At 41.0% G+C, this 22,937-nt stretch overlaps 1 protein-coding gene across 1 annotated transcript; it reads right to left on the bottom strand.

Annotated features, from left to right (window-relative positions):
• Window positions 1–2,331: 2,331 nt before the first annotated feature.
• Window positions 2,332–22,798, bottom strand: MTERF3 (mitochondrial transcription termination factor 3). The gene is made up of 8 exons (XM_062188208.1): window positions 22,701–22,798; window positions 19,333–19,680; window positions 17,687–17,839; window positions 11,458–11,647; window positions 8,428–8,575; window positions 7,976–8,047; window positions 6,036–6,197; window positions 2,332–2,582 (listed from the first exon to the last, which is right to left on the bottom strand). The coding sequence occupies exons 2-8, from the start codon at window positions 19,664–19,666 to the stop codon at window positions 2,388–2,390; spliced, it is 1,254 nt and encodes a 417-aa protein (XP_062044192.1). The 5' UTR covers window positions 19,667–19,680; window positions 22,701–22,798; the 3' UTR covers window positions 2,332–2,387.
• Between the last annotated feature and the right edge of the window lie 139 nt (window positions 22,799–22,937).

Here is a 22,937-nt window from a genome sequence, read left to right as displayed (position 1 = left end):
ACAATACATTTATACACTGACACATTGCAAAGGGCAGGTACTCAATATATTTTCTCCTCCTCCACACCCTTTCAGTTTCAGCTTGAGTCAGCAAATGAAAGAAGACCCTATGTCAAGGAATCATACACAGGACTGTTGCAAAATCCAATCCCTATAGGTGTTAATCCTGGAGAGCCTGGATGCCCTCTGATAGTCATTGGTGTGGATTCAAAAGCTATTTTTGGTTTTCTTCCCTTCTGGCCCAGGATAGAATTTGCACTGCTCTGCCCCTTTAATGTTAGGCACAGCTATGCAATGCTTTGCCAAGAAGAATGTATTTGTTTATTTTTTAAGAGCAATTTGCCACAGTCCTTCCCCTTCTGTGACTGGAACCCTGCAGTTGCAGTGGAGACACACAATACATCAATCCTAAAGATGATGTGGATGGAGTAGACCCCCTCTTAAAACCCCAAGAGATATGTATGCAACAGAAACTTTTGTGGGGGCTGGTGCTATGGCACAGCGGGTTAAAGACCTGGTCTGACACGCCAGCATCCCATATGGGCGCTGGTTCTAGTGCTGGCTGCTTCTCTTCTGATCCAGCTCTCTGCCATGGCCTGGGAAAGCAGTAGAAGGTGGCCTAAGTCCTTGGGCTCCTGCACCCGTGTTGGAGACCCAGAAGAAGCACCTGGCTCCTGACTTTGGATTGGCACAGCTCTAGCTGTCGCAGCCATTTGGAGTGTGAACCAGTGGATAGAAGACCTCTGTCTCAGCCTCTCTCTGTAACTCTTTCAAATAAAAATAATTTTTTTTTAAAAAAACCAAAACTTTTGTTATCTTAAATTATTTGAAGTTTGGGGATCATTGATTACAGCAGTACAGCTGGCCTGTTCTGCTATGAGAGGGTGTTCCGAAAGGCAAGATGAGCTTCTGCGCCATAGGAAGACCAGGCAAGATGTTTCTATCCCTTGAATCCCAGCGGTTCCTTCTTGTTTCCTGACCTCCTCCATGGACCAACTGTGAAAGCACATATGTATGCCCCTCTCACAAGTGTTCTAAGAATTCAAATGCCTGTCGAGTGCATGAATAAAATAAGTAACAGAAAGGCTACTATACCTGGCCCTGACCACTTGCAAACTTAGTTTCCCACAAGGTATCTTATGGGACTCCACAGACCTCTGTTGCACAAGCTACCCCTAATATTAGTGGCTTAAAACAGTTGATTCCTCCCAATTCTGAATCCAGTTGGGTAGTTCTGTCCACATGTGTCTGCTGAGGCTGGACTATCCAAAATAGCTTTCACTCTATTTGGTGTTCAGTTAGCATGGATGGAACGGCAGGGGTTTGGCCAGGCATCACTCTATACCTACGTCTCAAGTAGGGTAACCAGATTCTTTACAGAGTGGCTGTGTTCCAGGGGACAGGCCTAGATGTGCAAGTGCTTATCAAGCTTCTGCTTGATAATGTTCCATGGGCCAATTCACCCTGGCCCTGAGTCAGTGTGAGAGACTTCTCAAGAGCGCAGATACCAGCCAGGCTCCATTGGGAGCCATCCATGTTAACAGTCTACCCAATGTGGGGGTCTCAAGGCAGGTAACTCAAGTCATCATGCATCATTTTACAAAGTCAGAGGCTGAACTGTTTACCCAAGATAATACATGGTCAATGAGGAAAAAAGTTACCAACTCATATTAAGAATCTTTGCTTACTGGCTGTCAGTCAAAGGTTTGTCATGTCTGCTTAGTCTCATTCCTTCTAGTTATTCTCACACTACTTTCCTCACCTCCTTCCTGATCCTTAGTAGTTCACCGTGGATAATTCTGAGTATCTGTGCCTCAAGTAGATCAACTTTCTCTCCCTAAGCTTGTTATATTTTTGGTTCTCTCCTAGATGGTTGAGTCAAAAAAGAATTAAGTCACTAGGAACTTGTATGGAAGAGCTACCAGTGTGTAGACCCAAATATACATCAAGAAATTGTTTCCCAGGGCCGTTGTTGTGCTTCAGCAGGTTGAGCAACCACTTGTGATGCCAGCATTCGATACTGGAGTGCCAATTTGAGTCCTGGTTCCACCACTTCTAATCCAGCTTCCTGCTAATGCACTCGGGAAGGCAGCATAAGATGGCCCATATCCTTGGACCCCTGCAACCTATCTGAGAGCAAGACAGAATTCCTGGCTTTTGACTTGGGCCTGGCCTAGACCTGGCTGTTACAGACAGCTGGGGAGTGAACCAGCAGATGGAAGCTCTCTCTCTCTCCCTCTTTCCTTATCTACCTGTGTATTTTAAATAAATAAATATTTAAAATTTTTTTTTCCAGTACCAACTGAGACTTGAGGCATTTATTTAAAATTATATTTATTCAAATATACACTTATGTTACAATATTACATTTTAACATTCATCAAAAACTAAAGAGTTTTTAAGAATTTATTGAAGTCCTGGACTGAAGCTTTGGCAATCTCTTCACAAAATATTTTATCAGGAATAGATACTAATTTGTCCAAAGAGATATAGTTAGGTTTTGCTGGATCATACTGTGCTCTTCCTAAGTAGGTAAGAAACAAATGTCTTTCTTTGACTTTAAACAACTTTGTATTAAATACCTGGAAAAGAAAAAAAAAATTAAAACAAATATTGCACACTGAATAGGAAAAATTAAAATATTTACTTAGCTAAATAGCTTAACAAATAGAATTTTTATCCACATGCTTAGTAAATGACACCACATGATTTAAAGCCATGAGCTTAAGAAATCTATGATGAAAAAGGGACTCACAACCAACAAACAGAAGCATGATAAAATAATTAAAGGTGATGCTGTGACAAACACTGACTACGCCAGAGACAGGGGAGAGTGTGTTAGAAGGGCAAATCCTCAGGCCCTATCCCCAAACTATGTCAGAAACTGCAAGAGTGGGACCCAGAAATCTGTTTTAACAAGCCCTCTAGATGATTCTGATAGCTGTCAAGTTTGAGAACCAGTGTTCTAGATTAAAATCCATGTCACCAGAAAACTGGTTATAAGATTTCATAATCTTTGAAGTGATCTTTTTGTTGTTGTTGAATTCCTGCTCCCCAGATAGAATAAAAATTATGAAATGAATCTGGCCTCTTTGGAAAGCAACTAGAGGAAAGTATGTGTTATCTGCCTCAGGTTAATCTCCTAAGGAATACAGCGATTGGTACAAACTTCAGAAAAGACTCAGAAGTAAGCCACATCCCTGTAACCCGCTCCAAGAAGGAAGGCAGAGTGGGAAAGTGTGCTGAAGCATGAGAGCTGTGAGGCCCCATTCCTGTGATGGCTCTCAGTTTTCCTCAGGCTGTACTACAGACCACTGGGAACTCTGGGCACACAGCACAAAACCTTAGGCGTCCTTCCCTACACCTACATGTAAACCAAGTAATAGGTCACTCAGAAGGGGTGCTATGGGGGACAAGTATCCTGAAATAGTGACCAAAAAAAAAAAAAAAAAAAAAAAAAAAAGGAGGGGCCTCGCAATGTGGTGTTGTAGATTAAGCATCTGCCTGCAGCCCCGGCACCCCATATGGGCACTGGTTCAAGTCCTGGCTGCTTCACTTCCTGTCTATTCCCCTGCTGATGGCCTGGAAAGCAGCAGAACATGGCCCAAGTGCCTGGGCCCCTGCACCAGTGTGGGAAACCTTGAAGAAGCTCCTGGCTCCTGACTTTGAATTGGCCCATCTCCAGCCATCGCAGACATTTGAGGAGTGAACCAGCAGATGGAAGACCTCTCTGTCTCTGCCTCTCAAGTGAAATAAATAAATGTTTAAAAAAAAAAAAAAAGTAAAACAGTAGAAGTGCTAGCTAAGTCAAGATGGAGCTGGTTTGCCTTTGGAATAAAACATCTTTTTCTGCCCCTGCAGAAACAAACTACATGCTATTCTGTCTCTCTTTGTAACTGTGTTCCCTTTGCCACATTACTGATAATGAAGCTTTTAGGTGTTGTTTATCTTAAGTATGGCTGTTCTGCAGTGACTCTTGGCTTAAAAAAATAACCAAACAAGATATAATATAGACAAAATCACAGATGAACCTAAAGCTCCTAAACTTACTCAATTCCTACATATTACACTTTGAAGCATTATGAAGCTTATGACCAGATAGGTTTTCTTCTTCAATAGTGCAAGGTGATTTTACTATGAGAGAGCTGTGTAGTCTTTCAACTCCGAAGACTACAGCTCAGATATAGTTTTTTCTTTTTTCTTTTTTCTTAAAGGGGAGGTGGGGTTTGTGGACCATCAGGGGCCACTCCACCACTGTCACAAAAATTTCATCCTGAGAATGCAGCATTAAATTCTCAGGAATTTAAACAAACAAACAAACAAGACTGTCCCCCGAGTCTGAGAAAGCATGATCTTCTCTTACCTTAAAGAAGTCTCCAGCCCTGCCTTTACAGTGGAAAGCGGGAGACAGGGTTTTAGGAGGGTCCTGAATGTACCCCTCTCCCTTTCCTCACACTACTGATTCCCTCATGTTCACTATCCCTAAGCTCCTTTTGCTGTTTTATCTCCCATGACCGCCTTTGAATGATTATGCACAGTCCTTATAGTTCCTTCCCCATTTTTAATTAATCATAACATAGATGTACAAGCAGAATTATTACCTGCTAGAGAAAATTAGTTTCATACCGTTGAGTTTTAAAACACCAGTCAAAAACTTAAAGTCTAAATCACTTCCGCCTAGCTTGTTAGTTAATATGTTTTTCCATTAATAAGCCTTTTATTTCTGTTTTGTCTTGTAATAATAATATACAGACCCCTAGGGTAACCCCAAGTTGGAAGTCACAGCTCTATGATTGGGATTCCCAGAAGCTAAGTGTTGGGGTGCCTAAAAGCTGTCACTGTACTATCCATTACCCAGTGATTATTCACTTTACAATTGCTCCATAAGCTGAATTTCACACAAATTTATGTTTCTAATACTTTTATAATATATTAGCATTTGGTGAAACAGGAAAATCCTACAAGGGTACATCAAAAATTTCATGGAAAAAATAGTTAAAATGTTTATTCTGGTACAAAAAAATTTGAAATTGATGCATCAATTTCTCATAATATGAATTCTCCATGAATTTTTTGAAGACTCATCTATACATGGATTTCAAAATGCCTCCCATGGTCTGCATTATCAGGAAGCCAGAGCTAGACCCAGAGGTATGCTGAGATGTGGGACACTGGTATCTTTAACACTAGGCTAAATGCCTGCCCCTAAACTTATCTTTTAAATTCTTTTCCCATGAAGTTTTGAAGTAAACTTGTAAATTAAGAGCCCATTCATAGAGAAGTTATGACAGGCAAATAAACATCGCTATAAATGAAGGAACTAGCCAAATGCAATCTAGATCTGAGAGTTGTATTAAGTTCATATTTTTGTCCACCTTTGTTAACAAAAATAGGAAAACACCTGCAAGTAGAGTATAGGATCACTCCAGTGAAATTCAATCTGTCATTTATTCAGTACCACTTCCTGAGTGCCTATTCACAAGGCGAACTGGAAAGAGGGTCACTTTGATGGAATGCAATCATTCATTTGTTCAACAAGTGATTACTGAGTGCCTGCTGAGCACCAGGTCTAGTTCTAGGCACTCGAGATTCGGCAGTGTTCAAAGAGTTAACATTGCTGTGAACAGCAGGTAATGTCACTCACAAGGTAAAGACCACAAGCAATTCATTTGAAAATACATGGCTTTGGCATGATGGCAAACTGGAACTTTTCTATGCTTCAACAGGACAACATCACTATAGCTTGTTAATCCATGGATTTAGACAGACTGTGAATAAAAAGTAAGGGACCTTCAGAGAAAGTCCTTTCACTTCAAGAGAAGTGATCTATTTTAAATTTAAAAAGATAAGACTATGTTGGATTTGCTCTGGCTCAGTCTATCCAGCAGAGCTAGGAGGGGGTAGGAACTACAGGCACACAGATTCATCGTGGATTTCTTCTGAGGAGGAGCAGATGTGTCCGGAAGCACTCTGCACCTGCATAGCAAGTCTGAAAGCGGGGAACAGTGCCCTCACACTGTTGTGAGCTGCATTACCTGTGGGAACTTGACGATGATGTGGTGGGGAATGCTCATCACATTGTGCACATAATCAAAAGTCTCTGTGAGTTTCCTCTTATTTACAGTTAACATCTTTGGGATTCTGGTGATCATATGTTGAATTTCATTGTGTTTAAAACCAAGTTCGAGACGATAAACCTAAAGGAAAGTAAATTTCCTAAGTCATGAACATAAATAGTTACTCTGGTGCTATGCCAGAGGACACATTGATTCTTTTAAAATGACATTTAAAATCTGGAGACAGCCACATTGATGCCTTCAAGACACTATAGCCTCCTGTTTCTGGGGTGAGGCAAGTTCCAAACCCTCTGCTGAGAATGAGCTGTGCATGGCAAGAGGATCATGGTGCTGATCACCCCAACACTGCTGGATAGAGGAGGGCGAGTCAGTTAATGGACTGGCAACAGATTTTTTTTTTGTCAATTGATTTTTTTTAAAGTTTTTATTTAATGAATGCATTTTTTCATAGATACAATTTTAGGAATATAGTGGTTCTTTCCCCTATACCCACCCTCTTACCCCAACTCCCATCCCATCTCCCTCTCCCATCTCCTTTTCATTATGGTTCACTTTTAGTTTGATTTTATATACATAGGAGCAACTCCATGTTAAGCACAGATTTCAACAGTTTGCACCCACGCACACACACAACATATAGAGTACAATTTGATAACAAGATTTCTGGTTGACTTTCATAGAACAACTCATTGAGGACGGAGGTCCTACATGGGGAATGAGCGCACAGTGACTTCTGTTGTTCCTTTAACAATTAACACTCTTATTTATGTCAGTGATCACCGAGGCTCTTGCCATGGGTTGCCAAGGCTCTGGATGCCTTTTGTGATCACAGACTCCATCAGCATTTGGACATGGCCATAAGCAAAGTGGATGTTCTCTCCTCCCTTCAAGAGAAGAGTACATCCTTTTTCCATGAGTGGCAGTAGATTTTTCCAAATGCCTTTAAGATTCTGCTCCCAGGTATACTCAGGACCATGTTCTCTGAAAAACTACATGCCCTAGTTCCACAAGAGATGATAAAACTAAACACCCAAGTATGAGTGAGGCTCTCCATGTGGTTTCCTAGCAGCCTATGCTCCCCCACAAGGCTGCTGATCTGGTCACTGTGCAGTTTAACCCCCACAGGATTCTAAGTACCATGAAAGCAGCAACAATCTCCTCAGACTGCTTGGGCAGGCGCTCAGTGAAGATCTCTGCATGACTGATTACTCAGCACCTCTGAAAATGAGCCTTTCATAATGATTTCAAATACAGTCATGTGCCACTTAACAACACTGTAGGCAGTGACAGACTGCATTCACAAGGATGGCTGTTCTATTCAGTCCAGGTGTGTAGATTATACAACCTAGGCCTGTGATGCTCACATAGTAAACCTGTCCAAGCACTAACGCATGACTGCACTACCACGGCTTTGTGTACCAACTAGTCAGCTATTCTTGGCTTCATACTAATCTCTTGGAGGAAGGGCAGTGAAGTATTCGGATGTTTTGTGATAGAGCCGAGCTTGGAATTGGCACTGGTGTTAAGGAGAGCACGTTGCTGGCTGCCACTCCCCACAACAAAGTCATCTGGATCCAGCCTCCCAAATTCCCTCAGACACAGACCCTTAGCTGGGCTGCCCGGTGCTGCTCATGCACCTATGCTGTTTTGCGGGGGTTATGGGTAGCAGCATCCGCCAAGTGATTTGCTCATGTAACATCTGGTCAACATGAGATAACATCCTTACCTGAAATACACTGCTTTTCGTGTTTGTCCTATAATTTCCATTTCTATCTTTTTAGAAAGGACTTCTTTTAAAATCTAGTTTTAAGATGATGACAGCAAAATCTGGTGTCTGCAGAGAACCTAAACACTCAAAGAAAGGAGTTGATCTTGCAAACAGCTCAAAGTTGTCCTACCTTCATATTTTCTTTCACGGGCTCCAGACTCCCTGTTAGTAGCCGTGGGAGACGAACTACCAGATCTCTCGTCTATTGTCATAAGGAAAACAATCCATTATTACTATAGGTGCATACTTAACTACTTTGGAAACTAAGGCATTTCTAGGAACACAAAATTAAAATTTAAAAATATGACCCAAACAGAGAAATAACAACACTGCAAATACATAAACTTGACACAAAAAGTGAGGAAAAAACAGATATTGAAAACAAAATGTAAGGAATCAATCTGCTGGAATGTTATAAAGTTATGCAGCTTTATGTTTAATCTAGCAAGGTAACTCATTTTTGTATGGAAAAATGCCAGGCATTTATTGGACTTCTACAGGCTTGGCATCTGTGAGCACAAGAGATGTCACAGTTACTGAATGTACCTGACATAGAAATGTTCAAAGTTTCCATTTCTTTACCTTTTTCACACTAAGTTCAAGTTCTTTCTGAAAAAATCCCAATCTGTTATCCAGTCTTTCCACTGAAAAATTCAGCAAAAATGGAGCATTTCTGACCATCTGTGCAATATCTGCCTTAGTGAAATTTTTTGACTGAAGATAGGCCACTCTGGAGAAATAAACAAAAATACACGCAAATATGATAAACGTCTCCTGCCAGCAAACTACTCTCCAAAGTGACAATTATTTTTAAACAGACTCCCACACCATAAAAAATGTAAATACAAATATTCTGTAATAATGATCTAAATATGATTAAACCAAACATCTACCCAACTCTATAATGGTTTCCATTTCTGCATGCAAATAGGAAATAATTCTGAAACCCAGTAACAAGTAGATTCTCTTTTCAGATAATGATGTGTTTTACTACTTGCTTGGAAAAAGTAAAATTGCTTCTGTTCAAGTTTTTTCATTTGTTTGTTTTTGCTAACAAAGAATAAGACACAAAGTGGGAAAATAAGAGATTCAGAATTCTTCTCACAAAGAAAGACCTTAAACCATGGTTGTGAGTTAGAAAAATCCTTTATATTAGTACATTTATTACGTATTTTCTTAAGTAATTTTTACAAGAGTCTTTCAAAAGGTATTTTATTAACAACTGAGAAATTTTCCTAAGTTTTTGGCAACCAAAACAGGGTAGTAAAATATAGGAAGTTTGACTGTAAAATAACATTTATTTTAAATCTAAAAACATAGTGAATGGTATTTTATTAGATGCCTAAAATATACCAAGATATTATGTTTCTTAATTCACAACAGGAAAACAAAAAACCTTGTGAGCCAGGTAAACTGTCCACCCTACATAGGAAGAAACATTGATTCAAACAAGTTAATAACTTGTGTTAGGTCACAAGCTAATTATCACTTAGGTAATTAATGATAAAACAGATTTGAACTCAGGCATGCCTACATTAGTTTATTGACATTTCTATACTTTGTACCAGAACTTGCATTACTTTATAATCAAATAACTATTACTACTTTTTTAAAAAAAAATATTTATTTATTAAAAGGCAGAAATACAGAAAGATAGCTTTCATTCACTGGTTTACTCCCCAAATGGCTACCATGACTGGGCTGGGCCAGGCTGAGGCCAGGCAGAGGCCAGGCTGAGGCCAGGAGCCTACAGTATCTTCCAGGTCTTTCATATGGGTACAGGGGCCCAAGTACTTGGGCCATCTTTCACTGCTTTCCCAAGCACATGAGCAGGGTTCTGGATCAGAAGTAGAGCAGCCTGGACTTGAACCAGCACCCATATGGGATACTGGCACTGTAGGCAGAGGCTTAACTTGCCACAGTGCCAGCCCCAACCATTACTCCTTTAAAGAACTTCATTAGAGGTCATGAGAGGAAAAGCTGCCTTCATAAACATTCTGAGTATATGACAAAAAGCACTATAAACAAAGTCAAGGGACAAGTGACCACTTGGAAAGTCTATGTGCAAGACTTTGTCTCAGAGAAAGAAATAATTTGCTCGATATCTAAAAGAATGTTTAGCAAAAAAGGAAAGAAAAGGGCCCAATTAAAAAAACAGAAAGGGTACAAGCAATTTACAAAAAAAAGACGTGTAAATGTAAATCCAGCATAAGATGTTCCCAACATGTTGATATTCATGTGTGTGTATACTTAATCTTTGTTGTTCATAGTCATCTTAAATAAATGTATCTTAAATAAAATAAATAAATTTATTTTTATATACTTGAAAGGCAGAGCGAGAGTGAGAGAAACAGAGACAAAGATATCTTCCTTCCACTAGTTCACTCCCCCAAATGTACCCAGTAACAAGTGGGCTGAAGTCAAGAGCATCAGCCTAATCCTGGTTTCCATGTAGCTGGCAGGAACCCAACTACTTGAGCCAATGATCCCTGCTTCCCAAGGAATGCATTAGCAGGAAGCTGGAACTGGGGGCTGCGGGTATCTCAACAGTGTCTTAAACACAGATGTCATTTTTGGTCAATTTTCTTCTAATTCAAATAAAAGGCATTTGATTATGAAACTTCAAGAAATTAACAAAGCTCTCTGAAACTTAGTGAGGCTCAGCATCAGTGTGGAGACAGCTGAGTGTTGGTGGTGTGTGTGTGTGTGTGTGTGTGTTTAGATTAGAGGCAGACAAATTAGGAGAGTAATCTTGTTATGAAATGACAGGAACCTGGGGCAAAGAATTCAAAGTGTAGGTTAAAAGAAGTGCATGGACTGATTTGAGAGACATACAAAGACAGACGTGATAGGACATGATGACTTAGTACATATGAATGCCGAAAGAGGAGAAGCTCAAGTTAATATCAACACCTCTCTCTGATTTGGGCGACAGGATGAAGAGTGTTTCCAGGCGGTGAAGCTGAGAGTATCGATTGATTCGAGAGAGATCTGAAGGTGATGATGAATTCAAAATGTTAACCTAAGGACAGAGACTCTGTGGTATTCTCAAGCCTAACAGGATTCTTATCTCACAGATCAATATCATCTCACTATAATGACACTCAGATTCAATTATTTTCTGAATGTTAAATGAAGTACAAAGATGTTTATGAAAGTGCTCTTTAAAGAATAAAGGAATAACTAAAATAGCCAATTTACAGAAATGAAAGCAAATTATACAGTAATTTGCTAAGAGAACGTCAAATGTCTACTGTTAAAAATTGGCTGGGAAAAAAAAACACCAGATCCGGCTTTCATATCTTTAAGTGCACTCCCAGATAATTTGGCCATCTGATAATGGATTTTTTTTTTTTTAGAAAAAATTGTTTCAATTTCTACTAAACAAAAGCAGTTAAATACTGGCTCAGCAATAAATTGAAACATGAATAAAAGAACTGTTTTAAATACTTTAGTTGGATCAAAGAAGACCCTAACAAATACAAATCATATTCTTGTTCGTTATCTTGGGAGATCCTTGTGCAGCACTGATGTCAGAAATAACTAACATGTGTATTTCCTCCACAATCACTTCGCGGGCTATGCATGAACCATCCCAAAAGCCCTGCATACCTGGTCTTAAGATTTTCAAGGTCTTCAGAGAAAATTGCATAATTTTTAGTGAGAAATGTTCCCAGCTCATTGTCCTCTAAACCCACATCCTTCAGAAACAGGAGTATTTGCTTAATGTCTTTTTCAAAATCCAGTCTCAGAAGGAGGTTGGCTGTATCTGGATGCTTTTCTATCTTGGACAAATCCACTCCTATAATAAATTATAAATATCATTGGAAGATAATGTCTTTCAGCCATTTAAGTTCATACCCATTAGCACAAGAAATTACTGGAGATGAATGACCTATCTAAAGGAGAATCCAGGTATTTCTAAGTATTTTAAAATTGGTTGCAGAAATACAAACAAATCAAAATAAAATTATGGTATTTATTTCAAAGACAATTATAGAAGAAAATAGAGCTTTTGGATAATTTTCCCCAAAGACAAATCCATTGAGTTACATAAACATAGGACCATCATTTTTATCTGTTATTTCGGGAATACTGATTGAAAAGTGCCCCTTTGTGATTCAACAGGCAATGATGCAGGGTAACAAGCCCTATGAATAAACTGACTTTCTTTGAAGATTTAATCATTTTCTTAGCTACAAATATGCCCATGATCCCCTTTATGGAAGGAATAAAAATGATCCTATGCCTTCTTCATCGTTGTGATCACTAAGTCTTTGACAGAGACGAGCTCCTTAAGGATTTCAAGAAATGTGTGAGTGGTATGAACAGGCACAGCCCTCAGATACACAATAAAGCAGAACATACACCACTTCCACCCTTCATGCATCCTCATAATCCTGATACCCTCAGTGAGACAGAAGCAGGACAGAGAGAGAATAAAAAGGAGAAAAAAACTGAATTGCTATTTTAAAAGATTTTTTTGGTTACAGAATAATTAGATTTCAGCATTAATTAACAAGGAATCAAAGTAACTTGTAATTCAAAATTTTCATTGAAACTAAGCATTTTATTCTCTCACTTTTTCCATTTTATTTAATTCAATTAAACATGAAAAGGAAAGGCTTATCCCTGATGGTAAGAATAAATACTTGAAGATAATGTTATATTCTTTTTTTTTTTTTTTAAAGATTTTTTTATTCATTTGAAAGGCAGAGTTACAGAGAGGCAGAGGTAGAGAGAGAGTTCTTCCAACCACTAGTTCACTCCCCAGATGGTCCCAACAGCTACTGTTGTGCCGATCTGAAGCCAGGAGTTTCTTGTGGGTCTCCCACATGGGTGCAGTGGCCCAAGGGCTTGGCCCATCTTCTACTGCTTTCCCAGGCCACAGCAGAGAGCTGGATAGGAAGTGGAGCAGCCAGGACTTGAACTAGCACCCATATGGGATGCCAGCACTGCAGGCAGATGCTTTACCCGCTACACCACAGCACTGGCCCTGAAATTTCATATTCCTAAAAAAAAAATCTTTCTTCCTATTAAACTTAACTTTCAAACTGAGTTTTAGAGGCAACATTATAGTCTTCAATATAAAATAAATAAAAGATTTTTAAAGACTTATTTATTTTGAAAGTCAGAGTTACACAGGTAGGGAGGAACAAAGAAAGAGAGCTCTTCAATCCTTGAGTTCACTCACTGGGTGGCTGCAACAGCCATGCAGGGCTGGGCCAAAGCCAGAAGCTTCATTGGAGTCTCTAATGTGAGTGACAGAGTTCAAACACTTAGGCCACCTTCTACTGCTTTTCCCAGGCCATTAGCAGGGAGCTGGATCAGAAGTGGAGCAGACAAAACACAATGAAGCCCATATGGGATGCTGGTGCCACAGGGAGAGGCTTTACTTGCTATGCCATGATGTCAGCCCCAAAATATCCTTTTATAAATGGTACTCACAACCAGAAAAACAAAGTATCATAATCATTACAATTCAAATATTATTATATCTCAACATAATTCTACATCCAAATTTTTTGGCATTAAACAGGTGTTGAAGGGTGGACACTGTGGTACAGCAGGTTAAATTGCTATTTCGGATGCCTGCATCTCATATTGCAGTGTTGGTTTGAGTCCTGGCTTCTCTGATTCCAATCTAGCTTCCTGCTAATGTATCTAGGAGGCAGCATATCATGGTCCAATTGCTTGGGTTCTTGCCCCTCACATGGGAGACCTGGACTGAGTTCCTGGCTCCTGGTTTCAGCCTGGCTCAGCCCTGGCTATTTGCTGGCATTTGGGGAGTAATTGAGCAGATGAATGTCTCTGCCCCCCCGCCCCCATATTGTTCTCACTTTCAAATTAAAAAGACTATAAATCAATTACACATTAATAATGGCATTCCAAATTAATGGTGGAGGAAAGACTATTCATTAAAATATAATGGGGGACTGGCACTGTGGCATAGTGGGTAAAGCCACAGCCGGAAGTGCCAGTGTCCCATATGGGCACTGGTTCGAGACCCAGCTGCTCTACTTCTGATCCAGCTCTCTGCTATGGTCTAGGAAAGCTGAAGATGGCCCAAGTGTTTGGGTCCCTGCAACCATGTGGGAGACCCGGAAGAAGCTCCTGGTTCCTGGGTTCGGATTGGCCTAGCTTGCAGACATTTGGGGAGTGAACCAGTGGATAGAAGACCTCTCTCTCTCTCTCTCTCTCTCTCTCTCTACGCCTCTGCCTTTGCCTTTCTGTAGCTCTGCCTTTCAAATAAATAAATAAATCTTTAAAAATATATATATAATGGGAGATTTCTGAACAAAACTAAAATTTCTTAATTTTATACAAAAATTAATACCAAATATAGTAAGATTCCAAATGTGTATTCACTTTTACTAGAAAATAACACAGAATTTAAAAAAGTATTAATTTTAACTACAGAAAGATATAAAGCTAATGTATGGCTTTCCATATGACATAAATATACAAATGGGGGCTTTAAAAAAGTTCATAGAAAAATGTAATTAAAAATAATGTGAATTTTCCAGAAGTTTTTTGAAATTCCCTGTATTTATATAGAGGAAAGTGTTCACAACTGGTAATAGTGGTTACTTTTGGGAGGTGAAACTGGGAATGAAGAGATAACAGGTCTTTTTCTTGTAATAATTGTACTTTTAACAACTAGATATGGTTCCCTTGCCATTTAAAAATTAGAAAAATACATCCAATTATTGAATGGATAAATAAATACGATGGAAACCAACCCCTCCCCCCAAATCTGTAAATGAATGGGGGAGGAGGTACTTTAGAATAAGATAAAGGTTCCAGACTTCAAATTTAACTAAATATTGCAGTGCACATGTGTGGAAGCACCATGCTCAGCATGAGCTGTCACACCCTGACTGTGCTGCAACAAAAAGCCTGAAAAGCTGGTTTTCACCAGCAATAGGAGAGCAGAATCTCATCAGGAGAGCACAGCGCTCCAAGTACAAATCACTGGGGCTCACTCACCGTTTCATTAACTTGAACAGTCATTGAACGCCTGCTGTGGACCAGGCACTTCTGCTAACAGTGGGGATATAAAAATGAATAATACATAATCTAACTTCTCGGCAATTGGTAGTCGGGCTTTATCTCATCAGTTTGGTAACTACAAAGACGATCATTGTTTTGCATTATGGTTACACAGAGTTGATCAATCGAGGTCTGGCAGGCAACAGAAACTGCCCTAAAGTTCCAATGAGAAGGACTTTCAAGAAGAGACTCTATATGGTGGCATGAGCTGAAGGGCAAAACAAGAACTCTCATAGCACTGGGAGACTGAACAGACTAAGCGTTATCAGGACCAGAAAGAGCTGGAAGTGATTAAAGGGCTGCTCAGGAGGAGCCGTTGTCATGGAGCGAGCAGTTACAGGACTCCAGGAAGGCAGGGAAAGGGGAAAAACACCCCCAGCTGGCACTTCTGTCCTCTCTCCTGCAGGTATCCCCCACTGGCTGAAGCTGCTCAGAAGCCAGCTGGTGTAGAAGCCCTAGTGCATAGAAGGATGGACTTCTGGGACACAGAGGAGGCGGAGAAAGAGACAGAAAAGCAATCTGCAAAAGCAAGCTGAGCAAGACTAGGACTTGGATTCTCAAAAACACTGCCTAACAAAGCAATCATAGTTCGCTAAGTTACTGTCATTGTTACTTTTTAAAAATTTTTATTTGTGGGGTCAGTGGTATGCGTAATGGGTAAAGCTGCTGCCTGCAATGCCGGCATCCTGTATGTTCACTGGTTCAAGTCCCAGTTGCTCCACTTCCCACCCAGCTCTCTGCTATGGCCTGGGATAGCAGTGGAAAATGGTCCAAGTGCTTGGGCCCCTGCATCTGCAAGGGAGACCTGGAGGAAGCTCTTGGCTTCAGATCAGCCCAGCTCCAGCCGCTGTGGCCATTTGGGGAGTGAACTAGAGGATGGAAGATCTCTCTCTCTGCTTCTGTAACTCTGCCTTTCAAATAAATAAATAAATCTTTAAAAAACTTTATTTGTTAAATTTATTTGAAAGGCACAGACACAGACAATTTCCATCCACTCCTTTACTCTCCAAATGCCTGCAAAAGCTTGGGTTGGGGCTATGTCAATCTTGGCTGGGCCAAGGTTTCCCATTGGGGTGGGACTTGAGCCATCACCTATTGCATTAGCTGAAAAGGTAAACAAGGGCCAAAGCCCACCCCACCAAAGTTATTGCTAAGACATCTGTTGAAGTATCAGCACACTGAAGAAGGAATGCGTGAAACAGGCCAAAGCTGTACGTACATTTATTTAAAGGTAGGAACTATGTATTGAGTTTATCTTGTCTCACCCACAGTACGTGCCTTTGTTACAAGGCTAGGAAAACCATTCTGAAAGGAAACGTGACTGGCTCTCCTTGAAGCAAACAACCATCTATCTCTCACCTTTGAGAGTTTTAAAAATTGCACACATTTATGGGTTATGGCATGGTGTTTTGATATATGAATATACACACTGCGGAAATCAAGCTAATGAACACATCCATCACTTCACATGATTACTATTTTGCTGTTGGTAAGAATGTTTAACATCTACTCTCTTGGCAATTCTCTAGAATATGGTACATTACTGTTAACTACGGACTTTGTGCTGCACAATAATCTCCAGAATTTATTCCTCCTGTCTAATGGAAACTTGGTTCCCTTTTATCAGTATCTCCCCATTTTCTCCCCCATCTCTGCCCTACCCCCACCCTAGGTAACCTCCATTCTACTCTCTGCTCCTATGTGTTTGACTTTTTACACTTTCCACGATTATAATAAATAAGATCACACAATATTTGTCTTTCTGTGCCTAGCTTATTTCACTTAGCATAATGTCTTCCAGATTTATCTGTATTTGTTGCAAATGACAGGATTCCCTTCTTTTTGAAGGATGAATGGTATTCCACTGTGTACATACAGAACATTTTCTTTATCCATTCATCCACTGATGAACACATAGGTTAATTTACAGAACCCTTTATCTGTATCTCTCATGTGGGATATGTCACTTTACTTCTCATCCTCATATTCCAGTTATTTGTATATTTGCATATTTAGATATTTCTGAAGACTTTAGTAATTTTGGGTAGCTTTGCATAAGGAGAGATGAGTGAACAATTACAATGCATTATCATTAGTGCTACAGTGGAAGTGAGCAGAGAGTGAAGTAAGAACCTTGGGCCTCTGAACCCACATGGGAGACCTGGATGAAGCTCCTGGCTCCCAGCTTCACTTTGGACCAGCCCTGGTTGTTATGGCCATTTGTGGAGTGAATCAGTGGATGGAAGATCTCTCTCTCTCTCTTTGCCTCTGCCTGTCTCTCCCTCTCTGTAACTCTGCCTTTCAAATAAATAAATAAATATTAAAAAAAAAAAAAAAAGAACTGGAAGAGAAGCTCAAAATTCCGAACATAAACAGATGATAAGGACCTGGAAATGTTAAATACTGTATTTGATCAGTATATAAATGTCTTGAAATAGCACATTGTAACCCATAAATATCTATGAACAATTATTACATGTTAGTCAAAACATGTATAAAAATCTTATGCAATGTAAAAAAAATTAAAATTTAAAACAAAACTGATGAACAAGCTACAGCACTTGAAAATGTAGAGTTGAACTCAAATAGAGTGATAAAAGTTAAGTAATTACATGTGGGGAACAGGATAGAGGTCAGGATGGATGAAGCAGGATGCGAAGTTTTTCACAGTATTTGACTTTTGCTCATGTGCATGTACTACTCTGATAGATTAAAATATTAATTTAGAAAGGCAAAAATGCAAATGAAGAGTGTACGCAAGAAGCATTTCTCGGTTAGTCAAACTTACCTAGAAGCACTAACTTCTGCAGAGTCTCAGAATGATCCACATAGTCTCGAAGAGTGAATGAAAGTGGGGGCAATGGGGAGCCTGCAATAATTTGAACAGCCTCCTCTTCGGGGATGGGCTGCAGCGGAGACAATGGGGGCAAATCGTCCAGTCCTTTGAAGTCAGCCAGGAGGAAGGAAAGAGGCAAGTTAGTGTTCAATAACCAACTTAAAACAATTTCTGCAAAAAGCACCTCTTCTCTTGTTTGTTTCTTTTAACTGTTATATATCTGGATCATTTCAGAATCAAACATTTAAGAAGTTCAAAAATATTTTGTCTCCTAAAGAGGTAAGGTTAGGAATATTTAGAAAGATCAACCACTGCTCTTCAAAGATAAGAAATTTCTTGGTAGTTTTCAAGGTGCAGAACTGTTTTCCTACCATTTTAATTAGCAGGTAAGAATGCTGAAGATCAAATGACCTTCAAGAACAGGACGGGGTCTACCACAGCTTAAGTTGGCCAAAAGTACAGCCTATCTCAACAGTCCACATTTCATCGTGTTCCCAAGTTCTCTCAAGTTATTCTCAAAACAGATCTTTCAGAGGACTTTTGTCATTGTTTCTCCCACCTGTAGTCCCTCACTAAGAGAATGTTTTTTAAAATCAAACAATGTATACAAGACACTTAGAGCTGTAAACTACTGTAAGCTAAGGAATCAGGACGGTGTATCTTGTTCTATCTTTTTCACTCTAATCACTACCCTTTCTCATTTTTTAAGGCCTGCATCTCTTCCCAGCCTCCCCTTCCAGTTTTCTTCCCTATTCTACTTAACTGAGTATCACCTCACTTGTGAAATACTGTATTCCTATGATAGGAAGCACAGGAAGGAGAAGACTGACTAAAAGGCAGCACAGGGAAACTTTACGGAGTGACAGAACTGTTCTATTTACTGTCGTGGCGGTGTTTATTGAACTAAATGCCCATGTCAAAATCCACTGAACTATATACCTTAGATGAATTTTACTTGAGACAAATTATATCCTAATAAGACTAATTACCAGGAGATAATTTTTCTTAAAAAAAATCTAAATAATAAAGTCTTATAAAATCTTTTTTTTTTTTTGACAGGCAGAGTGGACAGTGAGAGAGAGAGATACAGAGAGAAAGGTCTTCCTTGTGCTGTTGGTTCACTCTCCAATGATCGCCTTGGCTGGCACGCTGCGGCCGGCGCACCGCGCTGTTCCGAAGCCAGGAGCCAGGTGCTTATCCTGGTCTCCCATGGGGTGCAGGGCCCAAGCACTTGGGCCATCCTCCACTGCCTTCCAAGGCCATAGCAGAGAGCTGGCCTGGAAGAGGGACAACCGGGACAGAATCCGGCGCCCCGACCGGGACTAGAACCTGGTGTGCCGGTGCACAAGGCAGAGGATTAGCCTATTGAGCCATGGTGCCGGCGCCTTATAAAATCTTATACATATTAACCCTCAACCACCTCAACCTTTTTCTCTTTGTAAAAAAGTTTTTTAACAGAAGTAAGTGAACAGAACTGGCATTGTTCTTTTTCCTGCCTAGTATAAAATATGACCAACAAAGGGCCAGCAGAGTGTAAATAGGTCTTTCTCAATGACTAAAGTGAGGCACGAGGAACTTTTCTGAAAGCTCAGAATTACCTTCAGGAGACAGCTCAGAATCCAAGTTGGGTAGCTTTTGTGTCTTCTGTGACTGTTGAATCCCAGAAGGAAGCAAAGCGCTTTGGGCAGAGTGGTTCTCTTGCCTATTAGAGTTGGTCGCTTGGGAACTATTCCACAAGGAAGAAGTCCTATAAGTCTTAAATCCCCGGTGGAGAAGGCAAATGTCAGAGGACACAGGTAGCTGAGTAGAAAAGCCACACAGCGGTATTTTTCTTGGCCTTGGGAAACTTCTCCTGAGTTGGGCAGCTTTAATGAAGCTACTCAGTTTAATAGTGTTGAACCATCTGGGTACCTGTTGGGCTGAGAGGGCCATTTTCTTTCAATAGTCTACAAAGGAAAAATATAACCATCAAAAAAAATTTAATTTACTTAGCAGTCTCAGTTACAAACCAAAAGACAGGAACTTCTGAACCAGAAAAATAAAGATAGGCTTTACAGTTAAAACAAAACAAAAAAAAAAAAGCAAAGTCACTGGTGTAAGACAAACATTTAAAACAGAAATAAAAAATCTGCAAATATTCAAATCACAGTGGAACTCAATCTGTTAACTTAAGCATTTAAAGAAAATACAGTGATACAAAATAAACGTTCTTGAAAACTGGTTTGAAGGACATTTTAGAAGCAGACTGCTGATAAAAATAACACTGAATTATTCATATGCACTTTATGGATATAAGTTAGTCAAAACAAAAAGCAAAATCCTCTCTTAAATGAATCATCAAAATATTATCTCTGCTATATGCAAGACAGAAAGTCTTTCTTGCTTTATCCCCAGAGCTAAACACTGTCAATTATCTCATAAGTAAAGCTGTTCTTCAAAAGGGAACTGAACAAAATCAGCTTTGTCAATTTTGGTTCACTGTAGGAAACAAGAAAAAGAAAAGCCTTCAAAAAGAAAAGGTAAAAACTAGCAGCAAAATGAAGAGGCAGAAAAAGTTACAGAAACAGGCAACCAGCAAGGAATACACATATATCTTGACTTAAAAGGTACTTGCTTCCCAAAAGATTTTTATCAGAAAAAGTTGCTGTTAAAGTCTAGTAATGTGAAAGAATTTTATACTCAGCCAGATAATTGGAAAGATAAATTGGATGCATATGCTCTTACATTAAATAAAATGACCCACATAAAACACAGCATGGAGGGGCTGGCACTGTGGCACAGTGGGTTTACACCCTGGCCTGAAGCGCTGGCAACCATATGGGTGCGCTGCTCCACTTCCGATCCAGCTCTCTGCTATAGCTTGGGATAGCAGTAGAAGATGGCCCAAGTCCTGCGCCCCTGCACCTGCGTGGGAGACCTGGAAGAAGCTCCTGGCTCCTGGCTTTGGATCAGTGCAGCACCGGCCGTTGTGGCCATCTGGGGAGTGAACCATTGGATGGAAGACCTTTCTCTCTCTGCCTCTCCTCTCTCTGTGTAACTCTGACTTTCAAATAAGTAAATAAATCTTTAAAAAAAAAAAAAAAGAACAAAACATAGCATGGAGATGAATCTATGGGAAACAAAGTCTCACTAAGTGGTAGCATTATTATTGTTACAACACAAGCCCAGATGAGTGAATTCTGCAGAATCCATTATTCAATACAACTTTTTGCTTCGTTTTTCTACATGGTGGAATTTAGGTTGCCTTAAGCTCTGAATTATACCAAATACTTGAGGGTCTAATCTCCTCTTGGAGATTTGCAGTTTTAGGACATTTGCTCAGAGGGCTTTATACAAGTGAAAGTCTGGCTTTCATTCTGAAATGATTTTAGACAGGAAGTAAGTACTCAACGGTAACCCGATAACCTGGTGGGATGGGTAGCTTTGTTAGATGTTGGTAGGAACTGAGCCTCCAAGTCTGTCAGTTTTCCCTCAGCAACCCCAAGGGCACCAACTGGAAGTCAGAGCTCTCAACCAGGACACCTAGTCAAGACTAAGTTTCTTGTGGTAGCCTAACACAATGCGTGCTGAACCCCAGGTTAGGAGCTCAGGAACCATTCTTCAGATGACAACTTTTTTGAAAAAAATTAATTAATTAATTTATTTATTTGAAAGGCAGAATAACAGCGAGAGAGAGAGAGAGAAATTAAGTTCACTCCCCAAATGGCCCTAATGGTCAGAATTTGACCAGGCTCAAGGCAGGGCTTGGAACTCCGTCTAGTCTCCCGTGGGTCGGCAGAGGCCCAAACACTTGGGCCATCGGCTGCTGTCTTCCCAGGCGCATTAGCAGGGAGCAGGAGCCAGAAATGGAGCATCAACTCTGCTCTACTGGGTGCCAGCTGTTGCAGCGGCAGCTTAACCCACTGAGCCACAACACCACCGCCCCATCACCGATTTTAAAGATTCAGAGTACAATAAGATTACTCTTAAACGTTCCTGTGAGCTCTAACATTTTAGACTTGTAAATTTATTTAAGCAGGTCCCGCCTTAAAGCAAACTCCCACAATCCCAAATTCACTGCGAAGTCTTTGCAGACAAATTAATGGCTTCTGCACAACAGGCAGATTCACTTTAAATGCTCCATATTCATTAGAAGACCACCGTGCACACCTCTGTTGATGTTTCCATTGGTATTTACAAGTGCACCAACTTCCCTAGCTCACCGTTTCAGGGCTGTCTCTACATCGTCACAATCAGACTCACTGTAGGAGTGGGTCTCATTCAGGCCCCTGGTGACTTTACTTTCTCCCGGGGCCCAGAGCCTTGCACAGAAACCCAACACAAGTGCGGGTTCGAAAGCGGGTAAGGCATTTGCAGAAGTGGATAAACGCCCTGCCAAGTGTTAACGGGGACTCTTCTATCATGACCCTTGCATCAGGACGATTAAAGGAAAAAGCCCTACAGAACTCTAAAGTTCACGACACTATCCAGTTCTCCACCGCGTGCCTGGTTCTTCGCTAGGAACGGGAGCTGACCCTGCAAGCGATCGCCTTTCAAGGGTCCAAGAGTTCTCTCCACCTCTGTGGGCCTCACAAACGAAATCAGGAAACGCAAAGGGGTTAAGTGTGGCTTCGTAATAAAGGGCTCTCAGATAATGCTGTCGCCCTCCTTGGGCTTTTTTTTTTTTTTTTTTTATAGCCAGTTTTAGTTCCTCAAACCCAGTTTCCGCAGGAAGCCAAGTCCGTCTACACGCGGGACCTGCTTCTGCGTCCCTCGCCGAGCGCGCTCATTTGGTTGCGTTTTATTCACATCAGCTTAGCGGAAAACACAACACAGACCCAACCACAACCACCACCACCACCGCCACCACAGGGCCACGAAGAGGGGGCCTCAAGGCCGCGACGCCTGGGAGCGCGGCCTGGACCTCGGGGGTTGGGACCCGAAACCCAGCGGGCGCGCCCCTCGCGCCTGGAGGCTCCCGCTTTACCTGTGGCGGGGCCTATGCCCCCGAGCAGTCCCGCCGTGGTCTCCGGGCTCGCCGGGCCGCGCGCACAGCCCCGGCGCCCTGCACGCCGCTCGTCAGCCGGCAGGCCCCGGCGCCGCGGCGCTGCCTGGCCCACGTGAGCTGCGGCAGGAGTGGGCGAGACCATCTTCAGGCCTGAGCGGGGGGGGGCGCCGCGGGCTACGAGCCAGGGAAGAATCCGCCAGAGGCCGCGGCTGCCTT

Source organism: Lepus europaeus, chromosome 4 (genome assembly GCF_033115175.1).
Source record: "Lepus europaeus isolate LE1 chromosome 4, mLepTim1.pri, whole genome shotgun sequence".
In the NCBI taxonomy this organism is placed as follows: Eukaryota; Metazoa; Chordata; class Mammalia; order Lagomorpha; family Leporidae; genus Lepus; species Lepus europaeus.
This window is presented reverse-complemented; position numbering and strand designations above follow the sequence as displayed.